This window comes from Accipiter gentilis, chromosome 21 (assembly GCF_929443795.1).
Source record: "Accipiter gentilis chromosome 21, bAccGen1.1, whole genome shotgun sequence".
Lineage (NCBI taxonomy): Eukaryota > Metazoa > Chordata > Aves > Accipitriformes > Accipitridae > Astur > Astur gentilis.
In genome coordinates, this window is record NC_064900.1 from 7270634 (window position 1) to 7297569 (window position 26936).

A 26936-nucleotide genomic window follows, 5' to 3' on the forward strand; every position below is an offset into this window, starting at 1 on the left:
ATGGCGGGGCCGCGGGGGCGCCGGCCGCCGGGGCGCTCCGCCCGGGCCGCCGCCACCGCCACCGCCGGCGGCGGCGGGGGCAGATGCTGCTGGGCGCTGCCCACGGCGCTGCTCTGCGCTTACGGCTTCTTCTGCAGCGTGCGGCCCTCGGAGCCCTTCCTCACCCGGTACCTGCTGGGGCCGTACAAAAACCTCTCCGAGAGCCAGGTACCGCGGCCCCGGGCACCTCGCACCCCCGCCTGGGGGGTTGCGGTTTCCTTGCAGTACGTGGGTGCTGGGGGTCACCGCCGTCTTTTCCCCCCCACCTAGGTGTTCAACGAGATTTACCCCGTGTGGACTTACTCCTACCTGGCACTGCTGTTCCCGGTGTTCCTGGCCACGGACTACCTGCGGTACAAGCCCGTGGTCCTGCTGCAGGGCCTGAGCCTCATCATCACCTGGTTCATGCTGCTGTACGCCCAGGGGCTCTGGGCCATCCAGTTCCTCGAGTTCTTCTACGGGATGGGGACCGCCACTGACATCGCCTATTACTCCTACATCTACAGCGTCGTTGATGTCAACCTGTACCAGCAGGTCACCAGCTACTGCCGGAGCGCCACGCTGGTGGGCTACACGGTGGGCTCGGTGTCCGGGCAGGTCCTTGTGTCGGTGGCAGGGTGGTCCCTCTTCAGCTTGAACGTTATCTCCTTAACCAGCATCTCCGTTGCCTTCGGCACAGCCTGGTTCCTGCCAATGCCACAAAAAAGCTTCTTCTTTCACCACGTCTCGAGCCAGCAGCTCAGTTGGGAAATGAAGGTCATGGACTGTAAAAATGGGTCGGCTGTCCAAGATCATCCCAATGTGCAGAGGACACCTGGCTGGGAAGATGAGACAAAAGTTCCCTTAAACGAGGAGGGTCATTCAGCAGAGAAACAGGTGAGTTGTGCCCTGGGTTTACGTAAGTAGAGAACGCAATACTGATGTGGTTGTCCTGCATGCGTACGTGTATATATGTGTGCGTGCATATATGTACACAGCAGTAGAGGTGTAATTTCCAACAGCAAAAAGTATCCCTTTGCTTATCCAGCTTCCTTATTCATGGCACAGGAAAATTTATTCCTGGCTTCCTTTTGCTGATTGAGCATGGCAGGCTGCTCCTTAGTTTTTTCTGAAGTTATTCTGTGTGTCTCACAAGGCTGTGATTAAAATTCTCTGGGCATCAAATTGCCATTCAACAGTAGAAAGCAAGGGACATCTCTGGGGTACTAAAAATTGTGTACGTATCCAAATTTTGTGCGTGCTTCTGGATGCACGCCGTGACTCGCAGAAAAGAGGAAAATCTTCCTGCACTCACATTTTGAAAAAAACTTGTTGCTTCAACTGTTACGTAAGCTGTGCAACAATAAGCTGTGTAGTAATAGGGTTTTATCTTATGATCCTGGAAGGAAACTGCAGTAGTTCTTTGTTGTGGTTTAACCACAGCTGGTAACTAAGCACCACACAGCTGCTCACTCACTGCCCCCCACCTGGTGGGATGGGGGAGAGAATCTGGAGTGGGGGGGGAAGGAAGGTAAAGCTTGTGGGTTGAGATAAGAACAGTTTGATAAAACAGAAAGGAAGAAACTAATAATGATAATAATAACAATAATAAAATGACAATAATATTAATAAAAGGATTGGAATATACAAAACAAGTGATGCACAATGTAATTGCTCACCACTTGCTGACCGATGACCAGTTAGTCCCCAGGCGGCAATCCCCCCCAGGGCAACTCCTCCCAGTATATAAATACTGGGCATGACATCTCATGGTATGACATATTCCTTTGGCCAGTTTGGGTCAGCTGCCCTGGCTGTGTCCCCTCCCAACTTCTTGTGCCCCTCCAGCCTTCTTGCTGGCTGGGCATGAGAAGCTGAAAAATCCTTGTTTTAGTCTAAATGCTACTTAGCAACAACTGAAAACATCAGTGTGTTATCAACAGTCTTCTCATACTGAACCCAAAACATTATACCAGCTACTAGAAAGAAAATTAACTCTATCCCAGCTGAAACCAGGACATCCTTGAGAGCACTTACAGGCTGACATTGATTAGTTATAGCTGGACAGAATACAGATAAATTGCAGGAAATATGTCTGCATAATAACAGCCTAATGCAACCCATGAGAGCACCAAGGTGGTGCCCTGACTTGTGGCTCTTGTGGGCTACGTAACCTCTAACAAAGTCACTTGTATGGAAACAAGCATGCAGGTGCCCTTGTTTGGTGGTTGGATGTGTTGGGTCCCACAAGGTGATGAGCGAGCAGCCTCCAGTTTTGAGGCCTGATGCGTGTGCGTAGTTGCCTGCCGGGCAGGTCTCTGCCATGCTGTTCCGGGCAATGCACGCCTACGGAGAGCCTGTCACAGCAGGGGGATTCAGGGTCCTGCGGGGAGGTCAGCCTTGCTCCTCAGTCAGGAGGAGGTTGTGCTCGTTCTGAGAACAAGCCAGCAGGTAAGCGCGGCTGTTGGTTTAGTCGGCTAATGGGTATTTCAGTTAGCAAGTAAGCCCCGGTTAACTGGGTCCGGAGAGGCGGCGTCCAGGGCTGCTTTCAGCTTCTTCCAGCTACAACTGCGAATTAAAGGTATTAACATTCCAGGGACCTAATCCTGCCCCATGCAGCACAAGCTTGTGTGAGCAAAAGTATTTTTAACCATGTTATACTTGCATCCTGAAGGGTATTTCTTAAACGAGAAAAATTCTGTGCCAATAATGACTAAGATATATTAATATAACTTATCCATCCCTTTTGTTTATCTTACTCCCATCCTGTGAGAGCAAGGGTGGTTCCAAACTAATGGTGAAAATTTTTTTAAAAAAGCAAGTATGCTTGCATAACTCTCCAGAGTTCGGTTATACCAGGTGCTAAAAGCTGAGAAGCATTGCCACGTGATGGTAGTCCTTCTTACTAAGGTAACTGCAACCATATTGCATGAACATAAATGAATGGCTGTATGAATAATGGTACTGAAGAAGCACTGCCAGGTAGCGGGAGGGCGGATAAGCCTTTCTGGCTTATCAGGCACATGCTTGAGTTGAATGTACCAAATCAGTTTTTGTAGCATACATGATAGTTCCCTTCCCTGCTTTTCCTGCACCTGAACTTGAGGTTCCAGTGAAAACTTCTGTGTGGGAGTTGCATTCCTAAAGTCACATGGCCACAAGCTGACCTCTTCCCAAGTTGTTCTGTTGGGCTTTGGAGGCACGGCATCCACATGCAGAGCAAGTGTTTTGCTATTGGCAAAGCACCAACGGGACTATGTGTGTTTAATAAAGGTGCTTAGAAATCAGTGACACTTTGAGGGGTGGAAAAAGGGGAGTTCAGGACAGAGTTAGGCCATGGTCTCTGGGGGTTTTAGTAGAAACACCTTAAAATGATTTTTATTGCTCATGGAGAATAATCTTTCCCAGGCATACACTGCACAGTTCCCCCTGGGAAAGGGTGTACTGCCAAGAGCCTAAAATTGCTGTTGCTGCCTGGAAATTGCTCCAAAACTGGGCATGCGACAGCACAACATGCACTAGCTTAGTCCTGTGACAGTCCTGTATGTTTCCCTGCAGGGAATCCAAGTTCATGGGGGCTAGAGATGCTGCGTGGGCCTTGGGGGCTCTGCCCAGTCTCACATGAAGTAACTGCTGCTCTGACTTGCACAAGAAGGGTCTTGCCTGTCTACAAAGACTCTGTACATGTGTGCATGAAGCAAATGGAATCAGCAGCTCTGTCTACAAAGCAAAGACATGCTTGTTTCCTCTGCTGTGGTTGGCATAAGGTGGTTAGGAAAAGAACTGTAAGAGCCTGTATGTAAAAAGCAATTTTTGTTTGTTGTCATCCCCTGTTGCTAGAACTGATCTATTTTCAAACTTTTTTCAAACCACTTCATGGGTCTGACCTCTTTTGTGCTCTTTCTAGAAAGATTTGGAGGGGAAAGCTTCATTTTTCTCTCATGCCATTTGTCAGAGCACTTGCGTATACAGGAGCTGCTATTTGCGATAGCCATGTCTGGCGGAAGTAGCTTCTGTTTCTCTTCAGATCCCCAGGCAACATCTCTCACCCTCTCAGAGCCTTGGTGAACATTAACAGGGTAGAGCGTGGTGTAATGAGATTGCTTTTTGAATATTTATAATCCCTGAATGCTAGTACTAAAGAAAATCAACTTACTTGTGGGGAAATACACTCATCTGGTGGCTTTCATGTTCTCTATGCTACCAAATTTGGTTGAATTTGGATCAGGACTTAAAAGTGATGCTTTTGCCTTTATGATTTGAATGTCTGCCTCCTGATCCTGTTTTGTCAAAGTTGATATTGTGTCCTATTCTCCTGTGTTTCTTCTCTCTGGTACCCTTCAGTTGCTCACATAGTACTTCTAACATCTAGCAGTTACTGCTCTCTGCTTGAGAGAGCCAGAGGTTGAGGCGTGCTGGGGACTGAACCCTTCCTCCGCAGGTAAGCGGACAACCCTTGTTAGGGCAGAGAGACCAGCTGCTGAGATGGGGAAGCTTTTTATTCATTACTCTGTGGAGGTTTGTGTCCGAGAGTGGTACCGTCACTCACCAGTGATCAGACTGCTTGAAAGGAGCAATTTGCTGGAGCAGTGTGAAGTGTTTATAAACAAAGACTAACATTTCTTTCCCCTTCCTTCTCCAATCTATGCAGGAGCAGAAAGTAGACATCGTAAAGGTGCTCAAAGATCTCTGGCAGGACTTCCTACAGTGCTACTCCTCCCGGACCATGCTCTGCTGGTCCGTGTGGTGGGCACTGTCCACCTGTGGCTACTTTCAGGTCATCAACTATGCTCAGGGCCTGTGGGAGATGGTGCTGCCTTCTCATAGTACGGAGATCTACAATGGTGCCGTGGAGGCAGCCTCGACGCTGCTAGGTGAGCTTCTGGCGTAGCTCCTGCCTCTGCTGTGAGAAATCCCTTGTGTCCCTCAAGGTCACCAGAGCATGGTTTGGAAGTGTCTTGCGTTCCCCCAAGCATGCAGGAGAGGCAGCCCTGGCATTTGGGGTGAGTCTTCCCTGATGTGCACAGGTATGGTGCTCAGTGTTGAGTTAGTTGTTGCACGCAGCCCTAATTCTTGTAATGCAGTACGTAGGTGTTTAAAGGAGCCTCCCAAGTCAAACTTCATTCTGAAGTATTTGGCAAAAGGCTCCAGGCATGTGCCTGACTGTGTGTTCTTGGTTGTCACTGTGGCAGTAGGGTTATGTTTGTTTTAAACACTCGAAGTCAGACTAAGGGTCCTATGGGTTTATTGCTTTTCTTCTCTGGCAGCGTAGGGAACATATGAAGGTTTCCTGTACACATGCAGCGTGCAGAGTGCCTCATTTAGTCATTTCAGCACTGTTAAGCAGAAAAGCTATTAAGATGAAAGAAGTTGCTTGACTTGAAAGGGACAGGTAGGTCAGTCAACACAAATATTTGTTTATTAAGTTGTTTAATAGTGTTCCATTACCAGATCTAGGGCAGTACCTTTTTAATATAGCTAACATACCCTTACAGAGGCTTTCTAGGTGTTGCTGCAGTATGTTCCTTTTCTTTGATGGAGTTGTCGTTCTACCATCTGCTGTGGACATCACCTACTTGGGGGCTAAAGAAACCAAGGGACACAAACAAGGAAGGCTTAGTACTTTCTTGGGTATGCTCAGGCCCCTCTTGGAGTTCAGCGGGAAGCTGTGGCTGTTTTATAGTTCTAAAATCTGGTCTGCTACCCATTGTTAGTTGGGTTTGAAACTGTCAGCAGCTTGATTCTGAAGGCTTTGGCTATTAAATTGTCTTTGGTGTGCTAAACCTACACTTTAATAGCATGTAGTCATACACTGTTCCTCCATGCTAGCGTGATGCTGTGGCTATTATTTCTTGTTTGATTTGGCTTCCTCTACCATCCTGCCTTGGTCCCAGGAAGGAGAAGAATTGGTATCAAGGGAAAGAACACCCATAGCATGGCCAAATGTCAGCAGATTAAAAAAAAAGGGGGGGGGGGGGAGAAAAAAAACCCCAAAACAGGAGTATTCTTCAAACTTATCATGAATATCTTTGATAACAAGGTCCCCTTTATTTTTTTTTAAAGGCCTGCGAACAATCGACCTATTGAAAGAAAAGGTGGTTGGCACTAAACTCATGTAAAACTGAAGTTTTTAGTTTCATGTTTTGATTTTTTCCTCTGGTATCATTTTTGTAAATGGTTGAATCATTTTGGGTGATGTTTTCTGAAAGCAAATTAGCCTCTGTCCCTGAACTGCTCAAAAGACAGAACCAAAAAAATCCTTCTGGTTGACACAGATTCATTGCTTCGAACAAGTGAAGTTTAGTGAAGTAATAATCTCAACTAAAAGCTTGAAGAGTATAACAGGACTGGAAGGGACCTGTTAAGGGTGAGCATCCAGTGACCTGACTTCCTAGGCACTAGTGTGACTGCACTAACTTCTTCTAATTTCCAGTTTGAATTTATTAATGAGCAGTTTGTCTCTGATGTCATGCCAATGTTGTATTTTAGCACAAAATCTTTGCTCTGGGCCAAAGAAGCCAAGTTTTTCTAGTTGGTCTTTGGTAAAGTTAAGCTCTTTGTTCACCGTGTCATCTTACTAGCCCCGTTTTGCACCAAACCTGCTTTGAGTTGTGTCCTTTTTGAAGGCGGACGACTGGAGCTGCACTCAGCTTTATTCAGTGAAGCCTCAGACTTGTAGAAGAACATACTGTTCACTCTTTTCCCTTTAGAAATACCTTTCCTGGTGCATCCCAGATCTGATTTGCCATTTTCATGGCTCTTAGTCATTCTGTGCTCAGTTATGAGCAATGTTTGGCAACCTTTGTGTAAGATGCTGTTGCCATCCCTGCCTGCACCTTCGCTGCCCTGCAGAAGAGTTTAAGTTGAGTGTGGTAGCTCATGTGGCTGTCACCTTCCTGTCCTGGGCAAGATAAATAGTATTCCTTCTAGTGAGGTCAACTGACTGTTAAGCTGCATCCCTGCACCTTCTTGGGAATGTGGCAATCCTTTATCAGGTTGGTTTGTGAAACCACTCACTGGATCAGCTGTAGATGTCCAATTGCAGGACACAGATTTTTTTTATTTTTATTTTTTTATATTGTCATAATTAGGTGTCAGGCTGATATAACTTTGAGACATAGAGGGAGTACAACCTCAAGAGTTGCCATAAGATCCCCAGAAAGTCATGTCTGTTTCCAAATTTAGAATTTCTGAGACAGTAGAAAGAAGGTTCTAGGACTTAGCTTCCTTTTGCATCTCAGGGTTTTGCTATTGGGGGAGTCAGACTTTCAAAGAGCAAAATGTCAGTCCAGTAGTGTCACAGCAGGCACTGGAAAGAAGAGTTTAGTGGGGGGAAATAAATTCCTTTCCCTTGGCATAGCTACCTTCTTCACTAGTCTGAAAGATTGATGTGAGGTCTCACAGGGTTGCAGGCTTGTACACACTGATGGTACATAAGGAGTCTTCGGGTGCTTGAAGGATTTCTAAGAGAGGGCCATCTAAGGACTACAAAGAGCTTAGATGCTGCACTGTAGCACTTCTGTACAGTGGTCAAATGCTGAATACAGTCCTCTTTTTCAGAGATCTCCGGTAAACCTCCCTTTGTCAGTATGCTATTTGTCTAGTGTGCTGTGTACAGCAGTGTTCTTATGCTGTTGGTTGCTATTTGGCTTGTTTGCAGAACAAGGCCTACTTCAAATGGGAATTTTCTTGTAATATGTATTTGGGCTTCTCGGTAGTTACAGCTGTGATAGCGCACGAAACACACCTTGTCTGCTCGTTGAGTCGCATGAAACATCACACACTTTCCATCTTGTGATCTGTCTTCTCTCCCCATCCCCCCTTTGTGAAATCCAGCAGGAGTTACCAACCTGTTCGGGTTGTAAAAAGATTGTTCTTGCATAATCAACAGCGTGTGATTGTAGCTTGCCTGATTGCAAGCTGCATCCCAGGAGATGTGGATTTGGACTTGTGCTCTTTCTTGCTCTTACAGCCCAGCATGAAGGTGACAGTAAATGTAGTTTTTTCTGCCTCCTGGGAGAGAGTTCTAACAGCTGTGTATCAAAGTGGGTAGTGTCTTTCTCCCTCCTGCCCCCACTAAAGTGCCATGAAATAATTAGCTGAGTGCTTTTGAGAGCCAGGGTTTGCATTTCTGTGTAGCCCAGTTGACAGCACTGCTACAGTCAGGTGCAGAGGAGTGAGTGGCAGTGGCCTGAGTGCTGGGACTGTTGTGCTTCTGAAGCCAGAGAGGAGACTTCAGAGGCAGTCAGTATTGACTTTTTTTTTTTCCCCTGTTCCTGTAAAAGTGAATGAGAATTTGCAGCAGGGTTCCAGGTGAGGGAGAGGTCAGGAAGGAGAGCTGCTAAGGTCTGCGCATTAGTGTCCTCTACTTTAATCGTGTTTGGCTATTAGGGTCTGTACAGCTCCTAATACACAGTCTCCAAATTGCTCCAACTGCCATTACTAACAGTTATGCTTTCCCTCCCTTCACAGGAGCTGTTGCAGTGTTTGTTGTGGGTCACATAAAAACATCCTGGGCAATGTGGGGTGAAGTGGCACTTGCCCTGTTCTCCTTTCTTATCGCTGCTGCTGTATATATCATGGACACTGTTCGTAACATCTGGGTGTGCTATGCATCCTATGTTGTCTTCAGAATTATCTACATGCTGCTAATCACGATAGCAACGTGAGTATCTTTTTGACGTAGAGTGCTCTCAAGGTTATAGCTGGTATGAGAGCTGGCATGTTTTCCTTGTAACTAGAGTCTCGCCTACCAGGAATTTCGAAATCTGTTGCAAGGGTTTGTCCTGTGATTCAGGTTGGAAACTGAGGCACAGAGATCTATTTGGCTGGCAGTCTGCCCAAGCTTAAAAGTCTTATAACAGTAGAGTGACCACTTCCAATATTAGATAGAGCTGCTTGCCACAGGAATGTTTTTCATGAACACAGCTAGAGTGAAATGTTAACAGATGAGGAGATGACAATGCTTTGCCTGTGTTGAAGTGTCAACTTTCCCTAACCAGCAAGGAGGAAAACTTCTTCCATGTTATTTGTCACTTTGGGGACGAAGACACAGCTGTTGTTGAACCACATGTGCATAATTGCTACAAGACAGCTCAAAAACAGTATGAGAGGTGATGCTGAAACTGGTAACTGCAAAAGGAGTTCTGGTTAGAAGGATGTGGGAGGTTATGGACCACACTGTAGTTGGCAGTTGGCTGACACTTTGAGATTGTCAACAGCTCACTGGGATCAGAGCATGTTACATCTTCTCTCTGTGACAAGACCCTTTAGCTACATTGGACAGGAGGGCTGCTTCAGTAAGACTGAAACCCACAGAGCTCCCACAGTGGGTTTTTTGTGTTTTGGGTTTTTTTTAAAGCTTTTTTTGTGGGTCTGTGGGTCTCTCCTAGCTTCTATGCTAGTCTGTCATGATCCTATTTAGAAAAGTACGCTATCAGTGCAAGGTAATTTAGCTGTGGAAAATACTGGACCAGTCTATGTAACATTTCGGGTTGCACAGTCTTCTTGTCCATAGAATTCCTCCTATTCTTGCGTTTCCCTGCTTTTTCCCTGTCCTTATGTTTCTGGTCATCCCTTTCTTTCCAGGTTCCAGATTGCTACAAATCTCAGTGTGGAACGGTATGCCCTGGTGTTTGGGGTCAATACTTTTATTGCCTTGGCACTTCAGACTCTGCTCACTTTGATTGTTGTGGATGCCAGTGGGCTTGGGTTGGACATCTTCACCCAGGTATGACAGACTCTCTTAGCTTTACTGATGGGAGGGAAGAAGGTAAACCAATCTGTAAAGCTTCTCAGCTACCTGTTGCTGCGTCAAGAGTTTGACAGAGAAATAATCACCGATTCCTGATATTTTGGAAGAGGAAGGAAGCTCATTGTCGTGGTTTAACCCCAGCCAGCAACTAAGGACCACGCAGCCGCTCACTCACTCCCCCCCCATCCAGTGGGATGGGGGAGAAAATCGGGGAAAAAAGAAGTAAAACTCGTGGGTTGAGATAAGAACGGTTTAATAGAACAGAAAAGAAGAAACTAATAATGATAATGATAACACTAATAAAATGACAACAGTAGTAATAAAAGGATTGGAATGTACAAATGATGCGCAGGGCAATTGCTCACCACCCGCTGACCGACACCCCGCCAGTCCCCGAGCAGCGATTCCCCGCCCCCACTTCCCAGTTCCTATACGAGATGGGACATCCCATGGTACGGAATACACCGTTGGCCAGTTTGGGTCAGGTGCCCTGGTTGTGTCCTGTGCCAACTTCTTGTGCCCTGGCTGGGCATGAGAAGCTGGAAAATCCTTGACTATAGTCTAAACAATACTGAGCAATAACTGAAAACATCAGTGTTATCAACATTCTTCGCATACTGAACTCGAAACATAGCACTGTACCAGCTACCAGGAAGACAGTTAACTCTATCCCAGCTGAAACCAGGACACTCATGTATTAATCTTCTTACAAATTTGGTAACTGCTTGGTTTAACCACTCCTTTTTTTATTTTCTTTCCCCTTCTCTGCAGTTCATGATTTATGCATCTTACTTCGCAGCCATCTCACTGGTGTTCTTGGGCAGTGGCATATACAGTATTATACGAGCTTACAGAAGACAAGAGCAGATGCAAAGCAGATCTCCTGAAAGCCAGTAGTGCACCAAGTGAAGACTCTTCATGGCTACATATGAAGATATAGGTCCGTTTTTTAATTTCTGCCTTATCTTCCCAAGGCAGTCACCTTAATGGTTATTTGATCCGTATTTATACTATATTAGCAGCACGTTTTAGAAGGTAAATGTATTAGCTCTTACGTAAGTAAGAACAAATATCTTCTTTCTAAAATGCCTTTTGTTCTTCTGTTGCATATATGGGATGTGCAGCAAAGAACAGTAAGTTTTCTCAAAAAAAGCCTTGGGAGGTTTTAGTCTAAGGCTGTGCATCTGGAGGCTGCCATTGAAAAGGCAGTTTCATGATTGTCTACTCAACTGCTACTCTCTCTGTCACCGAGGTGCTGCTGCAGGCAGAAGTGAGGGCACACTGATAGACCTCTCTGTGGAGAGTCCCCCAGGCCTGGCTCAGGAGGTGGCCTTAGGCCTGTGCTCTGCAGTGTGACTCTCGCTGTGGCTGCCCCGTGATGCTGGATGCTCCATTTTGAGGACTAGTGCACTTGTGTTTCTGCATATGCACGTACTTCCTTGAATTGCTTGTACAGTTTCTGCTGTTCCTGTCTGTCACCCCTGCTGCCAGAGTTTTACCATAGCAGATCATGGTGCTTCCCCAAAACCTTAACTGTGTCCTGGGGCAACTTGTGACACTGGTGAATTGGCTGTCCGCAGTGCTACTTGTGCCATGAAGGCCTGTGCCCAAGGGACTGTAAAGGTGAAGGGGAAACTTAAGTAGACAAAATGCTAATCCAAAGGACCCTTGGACATCTTTGCCTTTGTCCTTCAGGACTGCAGATTCCTGTGATTACAGGAGTCACTGCCTCACAACCCTGGGGGCTGGGCTATTTCAGTGGGATGGTGGATGTTAGTATAGCACTGAGAAGAAAGGTGACTTGCAGGATTTTTAAGCTATCCTTTGTGACCTTGGAGAATCGTGACTCTGGTGACTAAATAGGTACCTTCAGTTATGGTAGTTAGCGGGATGACTGCCTGAGGCTTTGAAAAATCCTGATTTCTGGTCTGTGAGTTCTCCCCCTTATTTTAAAATGCCTTTATGCTTCTGGTGGGTCTCTGTCCACTCTTTCTACCTCTTTTTTTTTCACCTAAGCAGAACAATGAATGTTTGGAGTGGGCAGTTCTTTTATTTTGTCAAGTCTAAGCAATTTGGGGCTTGCCTTATACCTGGTTTTTAAAAATAATTTATTTTTTTTCCAAATTGCTTCAGCACTGGGAAGGAGTTGCACAGAGTTTTCCTGGGCTTGGGCACATCGATATTCAGGCACCATGACCAGCACAGGAACAAATACCTGTAGTATACTGTGGAGATGGCCTATGAACTGTCCTTGTTGCTCTGCAGGTTGTGGTAAATTTAAGTGTACAGGAGAACTGGCAAGGGAGAAGATGCAATGCAGCTTGCTTCCTTCCATGCCTTCTCTCTCTGTGCTGGTTAGAGAGTCTTCTAGTCAGAGCCTGAAGAAGCAGCTTTGGTTCATTGCTTGCTTTTAGTGCCATGGAGACTTCGCAGCATCAGGGTTGGGAAGGTGTTTCTGCCTTGGCTGGGACAGGTATGGCCTTTCTCATCAGTTCTGAGAGCCTCAGCCTTTACCATGCAAGGTGAATGATTAATGTGTTTGGGATGTGCAGTCTGGGGAGGCCTTCCAGGCTGGCTGCTCAGGGGAACCCACTCCCCAAAGCTCCTCTGTATTTGCAGCCTCTCTCCTAAAACAACCCCCTTAAGAGGGGCTCAGCTGTACTGGCATTTACACATATAAACTTAACTGCCTTATCCTGAAATGGAAACTTGAAACCACCATGTATATATTCCTTTCTTTACTTTTTTTTTGTATTTAAAAAAAGTAAAATTTGAAGCCATGAAGTGCTAGCTGATGAGCTGTCCTGGGAAAGGGATGGCAAGTGCATATACTGTCCTTGAGTTCCTTGGTCTGATGGCAGTTGCAGCAAGGCATGAGGAGTGGATGTACAGCACTCATGTCAAGTGACTGAAAGAAGCAGCTCAGTTTTAATCACATTTATCATACAGAAAACAACCCAGTTATTTAAAAGCAAGTCAAAAATTAAAGAATGACAGCAATAACAATGATTTTTCTACCAAAGTAATGAAACTGTGGCAACTGCAATAGAGAGGCATGCTACACTGCATACATCTTCAGGCCTGTTAATGTATGGAAGCCACCCCTGGATGTTGTTCAGGTTCCTGCACTGTGCTGTTGCTGTGGTGATGAGGTGACTATAGAGCTTGGCTGGAGCTGTATGCAGAGTTACTGATGCCTATGAAATTCTGTAAACATGTTGACATTGTTGGTTTCTAATTTAATAGCTATTTTTGTTAAATAAAAATACTCCGAGATATCCTGTGTGGCCAGTGCTTGGTTTGTGTTTTGATGTCTTGCTAATCCACAGCACCGCTGTGCAGGTTGTTTTGAGCATCTTTGTTACAAAGAGGAAAAAAAAACAGGACAAAATGTGAAAAGAAGCAAGTCTTCAAGCAGCTGATAGTTGTTGGCTAGTTTGTGTAGGTTTGCAGAACTCTGTGCAATAGTCTCTTGTATTGAGGATCGTTAATTGCTGAGCAGTTCAGAAATACCACTCCAGTTCCAGTGCAGACTGGTCCAGTGAGGGCAAAAATGACTCACTGATGCAGGGAAACCCTGGTCAGGATGCATCAGTCTCACTGAGGGTGACTGTAAGGGAAAGCAGGTGTAGGTTTGCTGTGCAGGAGGACCTTTTTATTTACATTGACCTAATTACAAAACTGAGGCCTTAAGGAAGAAATGCTGTAAACTCCCTACCCTGGCACACTCATGCTTGACTGCCTTGGAAAGCTCTCCCGGTCTTTTGCTTCTATAAGAGCTGGCTTGTACCTGATAGTACAGGTACTGGGGCTGGAGGGGAAAGTGGTCTCTGAATATCTGCTGCCAGTTTGATGTAGTTCAGTGTGTCTAGTAGCCCAGCAAGCCCTCTGCACAACATCAAAACCATGAGAAGTTAGGTGGTGTGAGGAGGAAGGGGGGTGCTTCCTTACGCGTGTGTCCTTGAGAGCCTTATTGCTGAGGCAGGAGGGGTAGGGCTGTCAGCATGTCAAGCTTGCTCTGGATTTAATTCGTCTGCCTACCCTGGGTGAACGCCAGAGTCGGCTGTGCAGGGATGAGCTGCTTGACAGTGGGGGGGATTAAAATCTCTGCTTGCATTTGACAGGAAGGTAACCAGTAGCTCATACAGGTACAGCATTACCCTTTAAGGTGGATTCAAGTGTTTCACGTCTCTGGTGCTGGGGAAAGGTGCTGTGAGAAGAACCCTGAAGCCGCTGCTCTTGCCTGCGAGTGAAGCAGGTCCATGTGAACTGTGTCAATCCTCCTTGCTCCTCCCATTGCATCCTGCCACACGGTGTACAGCTGAGAGATCTGAAAAGGGACACCCAGCTGCTGTCAAGGAGCTGAATTCCTGTGTTGGTGATACAGCGCACCGTGCGGTTTGATGGAGATGAGATAAATACTACACACGGCTGGGGCGTCTGCCTGGGATGCTGTGGCTGTTTCTTTGTTCCATTCGATGCTGGGGTTTGCTGGAGGTAAGTGTTACCACTGAATCTGCATGTCCTGTACTGGGCTTGCTATGATGCTGGTAAGATGTGATATAGTTCCTGGGCTTTAAGGTCACTGTTAAGGGGGAGAGGCCAGGTGCTGGGCTTGTTCTGTCCAAAAAGTGAGGAATAGTAAGAGCTGCCAGAGGCTGCCATTTCAGGAGCAGCACCCACTGCTGTCCCCCTGGGCTAGCGCTGGCTGGGACAGCCCACCAAGGCATGGCAGGGTTATACTCAACTGTGCTGTGGCTGTGTGCGTGTGTGAAACGGCCGACTGCTCTGGCAGTGCTTTTGTGGAAAGGGAAGGGCTCTGCAGAAGTGATTTCATTTTCTTCACTATCAGTGTGATCATAGCCAAGTACTGGGGAGGAAAGAGGGACTTTGGTTATGGAAGGGGCAGGAGATTGGGAGCTCTGGATCCTGCTCCCAGCGACTCTTGACAGTGTCAGCTGTTTCCTACACCACACATAAGAGGTGTTAAGGTGCTTGTTTAACATTGCTCTGGAGGTGTTATGCACCCTTTCTCTGTCAACCATATTCACGCTGCATGAATCGGTGTTCCCTAAACACAGTGTCTGATGCATTAGTGACATAGAAAAGAGCAACCAACATGTCGGGACCTGTCCTTGGAGACCTGCATTGCTTAGCTGTTGCTTCCATTGTGGCTTTTCAGAACCGTGCTCTGTAGCTCCCTCACAGACAGGAACATCTGAAAACCTAAATTTAGTGACGTGAGTTAATGAATGCAGGCATGAATTTGGATTGACCTTAAGATATCATTAAGTTGTCGTTATGAAGCATCAGAGCTTGATCTTCCAACAATGGGGTCTAGTCCTTGTCTTACAATCACGCTGATTTGTAGTTAGTCGAATAAAGCATCTCTTGTGAATGAAAGGGGTAGCACTGGCTTGTAAGATGAAGGATAGTCTTATGATAAAAGCAGAGCAAAAAGCTTTGATGTTTTGCCCAGTTCTCTTTATTTTAGTCTGCTACGAACTTGTCAAAGCTACCTGTCTGTGAAATGTGGAAAATCAGAAGTTCAGCATATTGTCTTCAAGAGCGAGATAACTGCATGACTGTGGGTGAGGTCAGTGGTTGACGTTTTTCCAGGTTCAGCAGGAACCATTGCCAGGCAGGCACTGGAGTGTTATCTCAGGTAAATATCAGGGAGCCCTTCCAACTCACTGAAAGCAATGTCAAAACCCATTCCTCTTTCTCACTGTATGGTGTAGGATTAGCAGAAACCCCAAGGTCGTGGATTCCTCCTCTTGTGGCGTGCGAGCTATGATGACAGGTGTCTTCAGTGGCATGTGAGCTATGATGACAGATATCTTCAGAGACCTCCTGAAGCCCACCTTGAAGGGGTTTAGCTTTTCTACCCTGTGTGACTTTGAGTGAAAGGGTAACTCTACCTGCATTACTCTGAGAGTTATCAACGCCCCGGCTTAAATTTATTCATGGCTGTTTTCTGTCTGTATGTCCTTTCATTAACATTAACCCTTTAGTGCAGGTGGTGTGTTGCCCTCTGAGGTGTGTGGCCCTTCTGGTACATCTGTAGACTGTCGTCGTTCGCTTTGCTGGGCGAGTGTCTTCAAAACTGAGGGCCACGGCTGCGTGGGGGACAATGTGATGGGTGCCATGTCAGTGCTGCCAGCGAGGACAGCCCCCTCCCTCCCTCCACCCTGGGGGGGCCATGCTGCCATGGCCTAGGCCTCCGTGCTGGTGGGAAGGATGAGGAGGGTCACCCCCCAAAAGATGGTGCTGGGAGGCACCACACGATGCTGCACGAGCCTTGGTCACCCCAGAGAGCTGCTGGCAGTGCGGGCCACTTCTTGCCGGGATCTGCCCTCCCCGGGCTGAGGGGACTGTGGAGCAGAGGCGTGTTATACACCGGGAGGTTGATACCTCCATCTTGTGCTGGTGCTGCAGTGAGCTGACATTTGGAAGAGGTTTATTTGTTTTTTCTAGCAAGCGAGCCTATCTGCTTCCCATTGAACTACACCTAGCAGGGTCGAGCCAGTGGCTCTCTGTGGTAACCAGTGGCAAAACCAACAACCCCATTTATTGGGAGCCTTTCAGAAGTTACCCATGTGTTCAGCCAGCTGTTCAAATACCACTACCCCCTTCCCTGAGGCCGGGCAGCACAGCCCTGTCCTCTGTGAGGCCCTGACGGGCTGCAGCAATGGCAGCCCCTGCCTGCTGCCACCACAGCCAGCGTTTCACAGAAGGGCCTCTGCCCCATGGCGAGCCCTCTGTGTTCCGCGGTGGGTCTGGTGGTCACGAAGCGTGTTGTGGGGCCTGCTAATCCCAGGGGCACGGCATCCATGACCGGTGGGGCTGTTTGGTCCTCCATGGAGGAGGCTGTGACATGCCACCTCTACCCCACAGCTCTGCTGAGGAGCCTGACCCCTCCGCCAGCTCCCCGAGCCCAGGAGGTAACTCGGGGTGCATTTTGGTGGCTTTTTTTTCTGGAAGGGAGTTTGTTTAGGGTGTTCTGTTTGGGTTTGTTTTTTTGTTTTTTTTCTTTTCCCTTTTATTTTTCACATTTTGAAGTTCTAGGAGCAGTGTGTGATTAATGAGGTGTCTCTTCAGAGACACGGGGCTATCTTTATTAACAAAAGCTCAAATTTTGACACTGCTAGCTTTTGGTCTGATCAGATTGCTCATCACCAGCTGCAGCATGCATAATACAACACAGAAACCGCCGCCGCTCAGGCTGCTCCCGAACAAGTGCATAATTTAACAGCACCAAAAGGCTTTTAGGCGGGCAGGGAAAGCTGCCAGCCCCGCTGCTGCCCCTCTCCTGGGCGCTCGTGGCTGTGGCCCCCCCGCGCCGTGTTCTGCTTCCCGTTAATTTCCGAGGGTTAAATGAACCTGTATCACGCGAAGGTAAAAGAACACTCCTCCTAACGGGCCCTCGGGCCTCAAAATGGGGGACAAAGCGGGGGGGCGGCGCGGCGGCTCGTCTCCATGGCAACGGGGCGGTGCCGCCTCGCCAGCGCGCCCGTGCCCGCCGCTGCCCCGGCGCCGGCGGGCAGGCAAAAGGTGCGGGCGGCGCCGGGAGGAGTTTTGGTCCTCGGGGGCCACCGTCGGCGGTGGCCGTTGCTGCAGGAAGGTGAGGGAGGGCGCCGCTGTTGCCATGGCAACGCCGCCGGGCGCACCGGCGGGGCGGGCTGGGCCGGGCCGGGCCTCGGCGGGCGGCGGCGGCACCTCGTCCCCCGGACCGGGGAAGGGGAGGGGGGGGGGGGACAGCGGCGGGACCCGGCGGGGCCGCGGTGAGCGAGCAGGGCGGCGCGGGGTGTCCGAGGCAGAGCGGGGCCGGCTCCCGCCGGCAGCGGGTAGTGCCGCTGAGGCGAATGGCGAGGGCACCGGCCGGGGCGGCCCCGTCGTCGGCAGCCGCCGGTCTGCAGACGGCCGGCCTTCGTGCGTTACGGCTCGGTGAGAGGCTGCTTCGCCTGCGGGCGGGCGTCGGTAGTCATGGCGGTGAGGCGGTGCCGAAGGTAGGGCCGGTCCCGGGCGGTGCCGTTTGCCGGTCTGCAGCAGCAGCGGCTGCCCGCGTTGAAATGCGGGACTGGACCTTCCCCGCCGTGACCGTGTTGGGTTCGGGTTCGTGAATCTGTATGTACGTGTGTTCTGGTACAAAGGGGCGAAATCACAGAAGTGCATGGCTGTATCCCTCTTTTTGTTGGAACTGAGCCTAGCCTGTGCCTGAATGCAACCGCGCAGAGGTGTTACTAAGCTTTGCAGAACAATTCAGTCACAGCATACACACCACACCCGGCCCCCCGGTTAGAATAGAAGCAGGTGGGAATGAAGACTTGAGATTTTCTGAATAATTTTCATCCCTATTAAAGCTGAAGCACTTTAATCTTTACTTCATAAAACCCTAAATAGAATAGGAGCTGATTCAGGATTGTCTGAAACAAGGTCATTAAACTGAAATTACCTCTTCAGACAATACTACTTTATGTTACAACAGAAGAGGCTGATTTTTATGCTTTTCCCTTTATTATACATATCCTAAATAAATTGAACGGTTTTCAGTTCACAGACTGCCACAGGCTGTCACGAATGTGTTTTGTTAAAGGCATCATTCAGCTTTGTAGCTTTTGCGTCCATTCACCTTAATGATGAAGAAATTGAAGAGAAATAGTTCTTTCGTGCTGAATGCATACTAGACCAAAGTAACCTCCATTAAGAACCCCGGTACATGTCACCACCCAAACCAAGGATATTTGTGAAGGAAGGGGCATTTCCCAGCAAAAATGATTGCGTGTCATATGAGAAGAGGTGCAGGAAAAACATGATGGAAATAGACAGGGTGTGGAAAGCCAAAGCAACAGTCTGAAAAAAATTTTGAAAATTTAAACTCTGAGAAATCTAGAGTGATTCTCATGGCTAAAAAGTGAGTTAGGAATAAAAATGTGCCAGATTTTCTTGAATAAAATATGGATCAAACAGAAGGAAGAGCTTCTATAACATTTGTATACAAACAAGTTTGCAACAAAGTGCCCAGCTTTATTGCAATTCTTTCCTCTTAAACAAACCTTGACTAAATTTTGAGATTGAAAAGAGCAGCACTCTTGTCAAGCACGAAACGCAGAGTTATAAGAAATGGAGCTGGTATTCATGTGAGTAAATAACTGAGAACTCTTGGGATGCTTATCAGAATTTAAAATGAAAGCTTGAAGGAATTTAAGCAGCATCTTCTGGGTGGAAGGGGTTTTACAAAATGCCTGTCAAAATGCTTAGACAGATTGGGAAGTCCAGGTACAACACTTCTTGTCTGGAAGGGCAGGATGGTCACACAGCAAGAGCTGCCTTGCTGTCCCAGGGCTATCCAGGGTCAGATCTAACTCTCACATCCCATATTGTGTTGCCATATGCTAATAATCATATTGGGATCTTTTAGTATGTTGTAAGTGACACAGATTTGTCCTACTAGAGAGACACTTAGAAGTGGCACTTTCCAGCCTACAGCAGAGAGTACAAAGAGAATAGGAGCTTTTGAATAATCAGCACTTTCTTCTTTTATGTTGCTTTCATAAACAGTAATAAACAAATTAGGGAAGGCATGATGAGTGGCTAAAGCTGTAAAAAGAGCAGAATCAGCTCTCTAGGCTGATGTGTGTCTCCACGTGTCTTTAACCCTTTTGTGTCTTTGAACGGAGACAGATGTCTTCTATTGAGTAAGCTGAGCTGAGAGGTGCAGGCAGTCAGCCTGGAGCCCCAAGCCCTGGCATTTAAGCAGTCCTTCAGGAGCTGTTGGCACCTGTGTGTTATGCACTCCAAAGATTGTTTAAAAGACTCAATCCCTATAATGGCTTATCCTCAGTTTTGTCATGAATATGACTATATCCAGCCTGATTAACTGGCTAATGAGTATTCCCCATTGTTGTCCTCAGAAATTCAAACCAGAACTGAATCCTTTTCCCAGCAGTCTCAATTAGTGTCTGTGTAACTTTCTTTACCCCTAAGACTAGTGGAGGTGATACAGTTTGAAAACTATCTGCTTCTAAATGTTCAGTCACTCTAGCAGAAGGTTTCTGTCAAGAGTGTCTTTCATTTTAATATGTTATTATGAGAACCTTTTTGGTAATTTGATCTACTGTAAGCTGTGGCATGGATCTTCTAGGGCTTGTGCATCCTGCATTTTTGCAATGTAAGTTTACACAAGTTAAGATTTCTGTAGAGGAAAATGGGCCAGGCAGATATAAAACAACAATGTAAAACACCTGGGAGCAATGAAAGCTCGTAGTACTTCTAACAAACATAAAATAGCAGTCTCATTGTCCAAGCACGAGACCAACAGTTAAGAAATCATGAGTTCTAGTTTTAGCTCTCTCGGTGACTTAATACAAGACATCGAGTAACTCACCTTGGTTTGCTTTGACTCAAATCTTCCCCTAGTAATCAGAGCTGGAAAGGCTAAAACCGCTCATGTTTATAAACCGTTGGTGATCCTTGGTGCTGTGGTGCTATCTACCATGGTTGTATTGATACTGCTCACAAGATTGGTGAGGGTACCGTAAGAGGTATCAGTGTTCTATATTTGTGTGTCACTGGAGTTTTAAAACAATTTTTTTCCTTCTCCTTTTTGTAGTATTACTCTAACACATCACCAAAATGAGTGACAAGGAAGACCAAGAAGATCCAGCAGATATGGGTGATTTAACAGAAAGTGGAGAATATGAAGATGATTTTGAAAAAGACCTCGAATGGCTAATTAATGAAGAAGAAAAAGAAAACCTTGGTCAAAGAGAGGTATTTGTTAAATTAAATGCTAGTTGTCTTATTTAGAAGACAAAATTGCATAATATTTGGAATCATAAGCACAAAATTCAATATGGTTTGAAACATGTAGGCACATTCACTGACTTTTGACAAGGAAGTTTATTTGGAATTGTAGTGAAAAACCAATTCAGTGAACTGGTTAGTTTGGTTATAATTGCCTTAAAACAGAAAATTCAGTGTTCATGGAAAAGAGTATGTTTGTTTCAGAAGTACTTCTGGGTTCCTTTAAGTGTTTGTGCAACACATGTGCTGTTTTTATGCTGTCACTGATCACTTTACTGTGCAAGCCATGGTTAAAGTTTGTGCATGGAGAAACTGCAAGAGAGTTTTAGTGCCAAAAAAGCTATTAGTTATGACATGCGCTATTTGACAGCCTGTTTTAGAATTAGGGTAGTTAGTACTGCTTTTCTTGCTCGCTATTTCTTTTCTCTTTCTCTGATACTGTTGTTTGTTGGGAGAACAGACTAGTTTATCTTAATTTTTTTTAGAATCCTGAAAAAAGTGAAGAGGATATTGAAGCACAAATTGTTAAAGTTGCAGCCAACTTTGAGGAAGACAATGAGGAAATGGAAGAAAATCCAGATCAGCTTACAGAGGCAGATGTAGATGCAAAAGTGAGACCCTCCAATGAAGAAAGTTTGGAATCCAGGTCTGATATGAAACAGGGGGACCGTGTATCTGATACTGATAGTGAAAGCTCTATCCAAGAATCCAGGCTGGAAAACCAGCAGGAACTGGATGAAGAGGAGGATGAAGAAATAAAGCGTTACATCTTGGAAAAGATTGAAGAAGCCAACAAACTGCTGGAGAATCAGGCTCCTGTGGATCAGAACAGAGAACGGAAATTAAAATTTAAGGATAAGTTGGTGGATCTTGAGGTTCCTCCTCTAGAAGATGCTGAAGTTTGTAAAACTGACCTTGCAAGAGGAGATGATGTTTCAAATAGGCTATCTCGGTTGCATATTTCTAATGAAATGGGTCAGGAAAGCACATCACTTTCACCACGTGCTGGCAAGGATGAGGAAAAGAAGGATGGTAAAATCCTAGTGGAAAAAGATGGGAAGTTTGAACTCTTAAGTTTACGTGATATTGAAAGTCAGGGCTTTTTGCCCCCAATAAGTGTTTCTTTTACTGATATTGAAACTCAGCAAATGTCTCCAAAATCTTCACACTACGGTCCTTTTGGCACTGTCTCTCCAGTGAAGGAAGTACCCCCAGTAAGACCAGGAGCACATTCTTTTTCTCCTGGTGGAGAAGAGTGTGCGTATTTCCCTAAGCCTCCATCTAACCCTAAGCGTCGTCCAAATTCTGCTATCAATGCTGCAAGAGGTCTGGGAAAACGGAAGACTCCGCAGAGGGCGCAGTCTGCAAATGTGCCTGTGAGAAGCTCCACTTACTGCCTTTCTCCCAGACAAAAAGAATTGCGGAAGCAGTTAGAGCAAAGGAAGGAAAAACTGAGGAAAGAGGTAAAGATATAGAGGCAACAAGTAGATCACAGTGACCATCCTGTTCCTCTGCTTCACAGAGACCACGTGTTCAGGGCATTTACTCCATTTTTCCATGCTAAAATAGGCAGCAATAACAATAATAATAACAATTCTCTGGAGTTTGTCCAGAATCTCTCAAAACTCCTCTCCTTAAAAGAAAAAAACAAAACTCACAGAGTGGCCTAGGATCATGGCTTGCTCACAGTAGAAATTAAGTATTTATTTAATATATCCTTCATAAATAGGCCACCTTCTGCTATATTGTGCTTGCTGCTTTTGCTTATTGACTGTCTTTCTACCTAGGTTCCATTACAGGCCCACTGTTTACTGGAACGTAGCACATGGTATCGCCTCTCCCCAGATTACACTGCAATGCAGGAAGTTAATGTTAACCACAGTAATGCAGGGGCACATTTGGGTGCTCATGAAGTACGTAATAGGCAATTACCAAAGGGGACAGTGTTCAGCTGTAAGATTTACACAGGAGAATGACTGTGAGAACTGTGAAGAAAGAGGGGTGTGTTTAACATATATGGAAGATACAGCTGACTTCAAAAGTGGCATGCCTTGTTGCTTGCATAAGATGCATGCTGGTGAAGTCACATTGACTGATAATATAACTGGATACTTTTTTCCTGTAAAGGTTTTGTGTGGGTGAGTGTTGCAGTAAGTTTTCTCAATGAGTTTGTTGCCAAGTAGTTTTTTCTCCCCTTTCTCTGTTAACTGATACTACCTTTCCTTCTTACTTGGTTTTAACTGGGTACTACACAGAGGACAAAAAGAAGAAAATATTCCCAGTACTGAGGTTATTCTTCTTGTATCTATAAAGAGCAGTAATCTAAAAGAAAAAAAAACCAAAAAACCTCTATTGTAGAAAATCAAATCAGTATCTATCTTATGTATTACTGGGGAAAAAAACCTTTTTAATTCTTTCTCAGCTCCTTATTAAGAAAAAAATAATACTTAATCAGCCTCTGACAGCTGTAACAGGAACTTCAGAAATCTTTACCATACATTGTAAAAACTTAGATGTTTTTCTTTGCTTTGCATTATGATGATACGATTACAAAAAGGTAACTTACTATGTGTCTTGCTCTGTTAAAAAAAGACCAAGAAGCATCTACTATTTTTCTGTGCCATGATGTTCTAAGTAAGCTGGCTAAGTAGCTTCAAAGGTTATTTTCTATCCGTGGCAATAGGTCTAGCCTGCTTTATTTGAAAAGTTTGCTGAGGCTTAGCTCAGTAATGAGGGGTATGAAATGTGAAGAGTTACTAATGTGTTTTCTTTGTACATGCAAGACTAGATCTCTTGACACCATACTCTGCACGTTTAAAGTAAAAGGTAGGGTGGTGGAAGTAAGGAAGGTTATTTTCCTAACACTGTGTGCTAAATCTCTTCCTCTGTTGGCTGACTTACAAAAAGGTAAGACTGTGTTACCTTATTTCTTCATTCTGTGATGGATTTCACAGGCATGAAACATTTCTTGACATTACTGGAATCCATCTGCTTCATTTTGGTGGGGTTTCTTCCATCTCAGTGAATTACAAATGGTAAATTTGGAGGATAGCCTGAAAGTTGTGTGTAGGTGGGAGGAACATCATCTCTTCACAAGGAGACTAGATTTCTCCAAGTGTTGAAAAGAGTGGGGGTTGTAGCTTTTGTGTCAAAGAGTGTCAAAACCTGGTAAAATGTCCTAATCAGGTTTCTGAAGTGTTTGAAAACCTTTATCCTCCTTGTAGATACTTGTCATTAGCTAAAATGCGATTAATAATTAAAAAACCCCTTTCTCAGTTTTGTAAAAATCAGTTCATTTTGTAAACTTGAAAAAAGTGTTAAGTAAATACAACCTCATGTCCAGAAAAAATCCTTAATTATAAGGTAGTGCCTGAAGTCCATAGGTAGTTAATTGTCATTTGGGGTTTAGTGGCCCCTCAAGCCTGAGAGCTGCATTCATTTTTAAAATGCATGCTTAAACTGATTTTAAGCCAGTCAGAGCTATTGGGCAGATGTAATTTTAGAAGTGTTCACCTGTTGCTATTGAATTGTCTGTGAGTTGAGATGTGTCATGGAAATGGAGTTAATCACCAAAAGGGTTAGACTGAAGTATCTGAATGTAACCTGAACCACAGAAGTGCATAAACTTGTTTCTTCCTAAAAGTAGTATCAACTGTGATGCAGTCTTTGAGTATTCCTGTTTCATCTGTATTTTTATGTCTCCCTCATATAATTCATTATATTTTATTTATTGTCTATGAAGGCCTTTGCAGATTAAGATGATTCTCTTAAAAACTAAGTTTATTCACTCTTCATTCTACTTAAGGAAGAAGAAAGGAAAAGGGAACAAGAAGAACAGAAGAGAAGAGAGAATGAGATGGTTTTTAAAGCTTGGTTACAGAAGAAGAAAGAACAAGTGCAAGAAGAAAAGCGAATTCGTCGTGCAAAGGAGCTAGAAGACTTGAACAGCAAAGTAAGATCTCCCTGATGTAGGACTGGGATCTATGGTGCTCTTGTTAGATAGGAAAACCCCATTCTAAGCCTTCGTTCTTAGCTAAGCATAGGAAAATTTCCAGGTACAGAAAATGTTTTTGTTACATTGTTACACCTACTTGCATGTTTAGGATTGTTCTGCTTGCATTGTGGAAGCTACATAGATGAACTTAATAGCTATAAAATCACAGGAGATACAGCGATGCTCCTTTTTATCAGGAGAATGACTTGATTGAACCTGCAGTGAACAAACAGCCAGAAAACCCTTTGAAGTGTATTCCTCACCATCAGAACTTCTTGGCAAGCAATTAATGCATGTGACCTGACCACAACCTGAAGAGTCAGATGTTCTAAAGTTCCTCTGCCTTGCAGTGATGATCTTGAAAAGCTAAATTCAGTATTTTTTAAGACATACTGCTTTGAATGCTTGCTCACGTGTATATTCCATGCCAGATTAACATATGCTCTAGCTTGCTTATAAAGTATGTTTCGTGGATGAGAGATGCCAGCAGAGTTCAAAAAATTATAATGTGATTAATATAAATGTAATTTAATGATAAGCTTTGTGTATATGTCTTTTTTTTTCTTTTTAAATAGGAGAGGAGCAGGAATCCAGAAGAAGCCTTCAAGTTATGGCTTAAAAAAAAGCATCAAGAACACATGAAAGAAAAACAGTTAGAAATTTTGAGACATCAAGCTGAGGGAATTGCCTTTTTTCCAAGAACAGAGGAATGCAACAGAGCCTTTAAAGAGTGAGTAGGGTCATTCCTAGGGAATCATATTTGAAAATTTTGTAGTCTATCAGCTTAAGACTGTAGTTATTTTACGGTACATCTTTAGTCCTTGTTGTTTTGGGTTTTTGCATGAATACGCCCTCATAAACTTACACCCTACCAAAAATACATCAATTTCTTGATGATGTTTGTTCACTGTTGTGAAATTACTTGTCAGAACATGAGCTGAAATAAATAGTAAGTTACTTCTGCTGAAAAAGGGAGATCCTTCTCCCCCGCCCCTTTTTGCCTGTTCTGGAGCAGGCTTGGGTTGATTCAGTTCATTAAACAAGCGGAAAATTAATCCAATAAAATTACTTTTTTCCCCTCAAGCCTATGAGTTGAATCAGCTCAACAAAAGGGGGGAGGTAAAGCTGGCTGCAGGAGAATTGGGATGGAAAAGTAGTGCTTCCCATGTTTAGGAGTGGCAGGCTTTTAGACTGGCTCAGCCATGCCACCTAACCTTATCCAATAGGACAAGGTGACTCTAATGGGGGCAAGTCTCCTCTGAGTGGATGATGTAAAACTTTCACGTGCAACTGTCGGTACTTCTAGTCCTCTTTCTCTCTCCACAGATGGCTAAAAAGAAAGAGAGAAGAAAAACGAGCAGAAGAACTAGCTGCTAAAGAGAGAGCAAGGCAGCTTAGGTTAGAAGCCAGAAGAGCAAAACAGATGCAGAACATCCACTGTATTAGTTCAGAGCCAAAATCCTTTCGCTTCACAGACCATTACAGTTGAAAGTTTGATGTAACCACAGTTCTTAGTGGCAACCCTCTTAACTTTTATGGCTTGAGCTTTTGCTCTTTTTTTGTGGTGTTTTTAAAGCTTTCAAGCAAATTTAACAGTTAATTACCTTCACTGACAACGATTTTACTATCTATTTATTTGTAATTTTGTTGAAAAGCCTGCTTTTATGTATAACTCAGGGATCTTCTTGGTTTGACCAAATCTAAATGAGTGTGAGATCTATATAGGAGGGTGGCAAACACACATTCCTGTCTTTAAAAGGCACTTTATACTCAACACCACCATGAATTCCTGGATGCAGGCTATATTATGTAAAATGTTGATGTCTTGCTGGATTAATATTGTTGTTTGCTGCTGGTTGTGATAAAGACTGTACAAGGTGTTACATTGTTGGAAAATGGTGTTTCTGGTACTGTTTCCTATTGATCAGCTGTTAATTCTGGCTAGACCAGAGGACTATTTTATTTTGGTTTGGGGAAAGTGGTCAGTGAAGGCTAACATGTAAGTGAATGTGCATCAGTTTTTGAAGCTTGATTTCTGTGAGTCATATTTAATAGTTTTCTATTCCATGAAGTTAAAAGGTTGTGTGAAATTATGATCTTTACCATTATCAGGGACGCTAGATTCCTTGTATACAGATCCATGTTTGCTAAATTAATTGTAATAAACTACATCACCTTGCCCAGCTGAATTGTGAATTCTTGTCAGAGAAAATGCTGAGGTCACTCATGAAATCATAAAGTTAGTGGAAGATGAGGAGCTTTCTGTCCAGCTATGTGTCAACGGACTTCACAGTGTGGCAGTGTTCTTACCTTTTTGCCACATTAAAAGTGTTTTCTGGAAGTAGTGCTACAGACAGAAGGGGA

General features: G+C 44.9%; 2 protein-coding genes across 6 annotated transcripts; both read left to right on the top strand.

Moving 5' to 3' along the window:
* Positions 1-13041, top strand: SLC19A2 (solute carrier family 19 member 2). Of its 2 annotated transcripts, XM_049825021.1 has the most exons (7): positions 1-207; positions 310-915; positions 4670-4892; positions 8491-8683; positions 9607-9748; positions 10544-10712; positions 11906-13041. In XM_049825021.1, exons 1-6 carry the CDS (start codon positions 1-3, stop codon positions 10667-10669), a joined length of 1497 nt encoding a protein of 498 aa, XP_049680978.1. In that variant the 3' UTR covers positions 10670-10712; positions 11906-13041. The 2 variants fall into 2 exon arrangements, with proteins under 2 accessions (XP_049680978.1, XP_049680976.1); XM_049825019.1 differs by having other exon boundaries at positions 10544-13041.
* An 807-nt stretch (positions 13042-13848) lies between these two features.
* CCDC181 (coiled-coil domain containing 181) lies at positions 13849-26751 on the top strand. Of its 4 annotated transcripts, none has more exons than XM_049824425.1 (6): positions 13849-14269; positions 20385-20545; positions 21064-22041; positions 24384-24530; positions 25148-25302; positions 25899-26751. In XM_049824425.1, the coding sequence occupies exons 2-6, from the start codon at positions 20408-20410 to the stop codon at positions 26059-26061; spliced, it is 1581 nt and encodes a 526-aa protein (XP_049680382.1). In that variant the 5' UTR covers positions 13849-14269; positions 20385-20407; the 3' UTR covers positions 26062-26751. The 4 variants fall into 4 exon arrangements, with proteins under 4 accessions (XP_049680382.1, XP_049680385.1, XP_049680383.1 ...); XM_049824428.1 differs by lacking the exon at positions 13849-14269 and adding an exon at positions 17107-17170; XM_049824426.1 differs by lacking the exon at positions 13849-14269 and adding an exon at positions 17313-17396.
* The last annotated feature ends 185 nt before the right edge of the window (positions 26752-26936 follow it).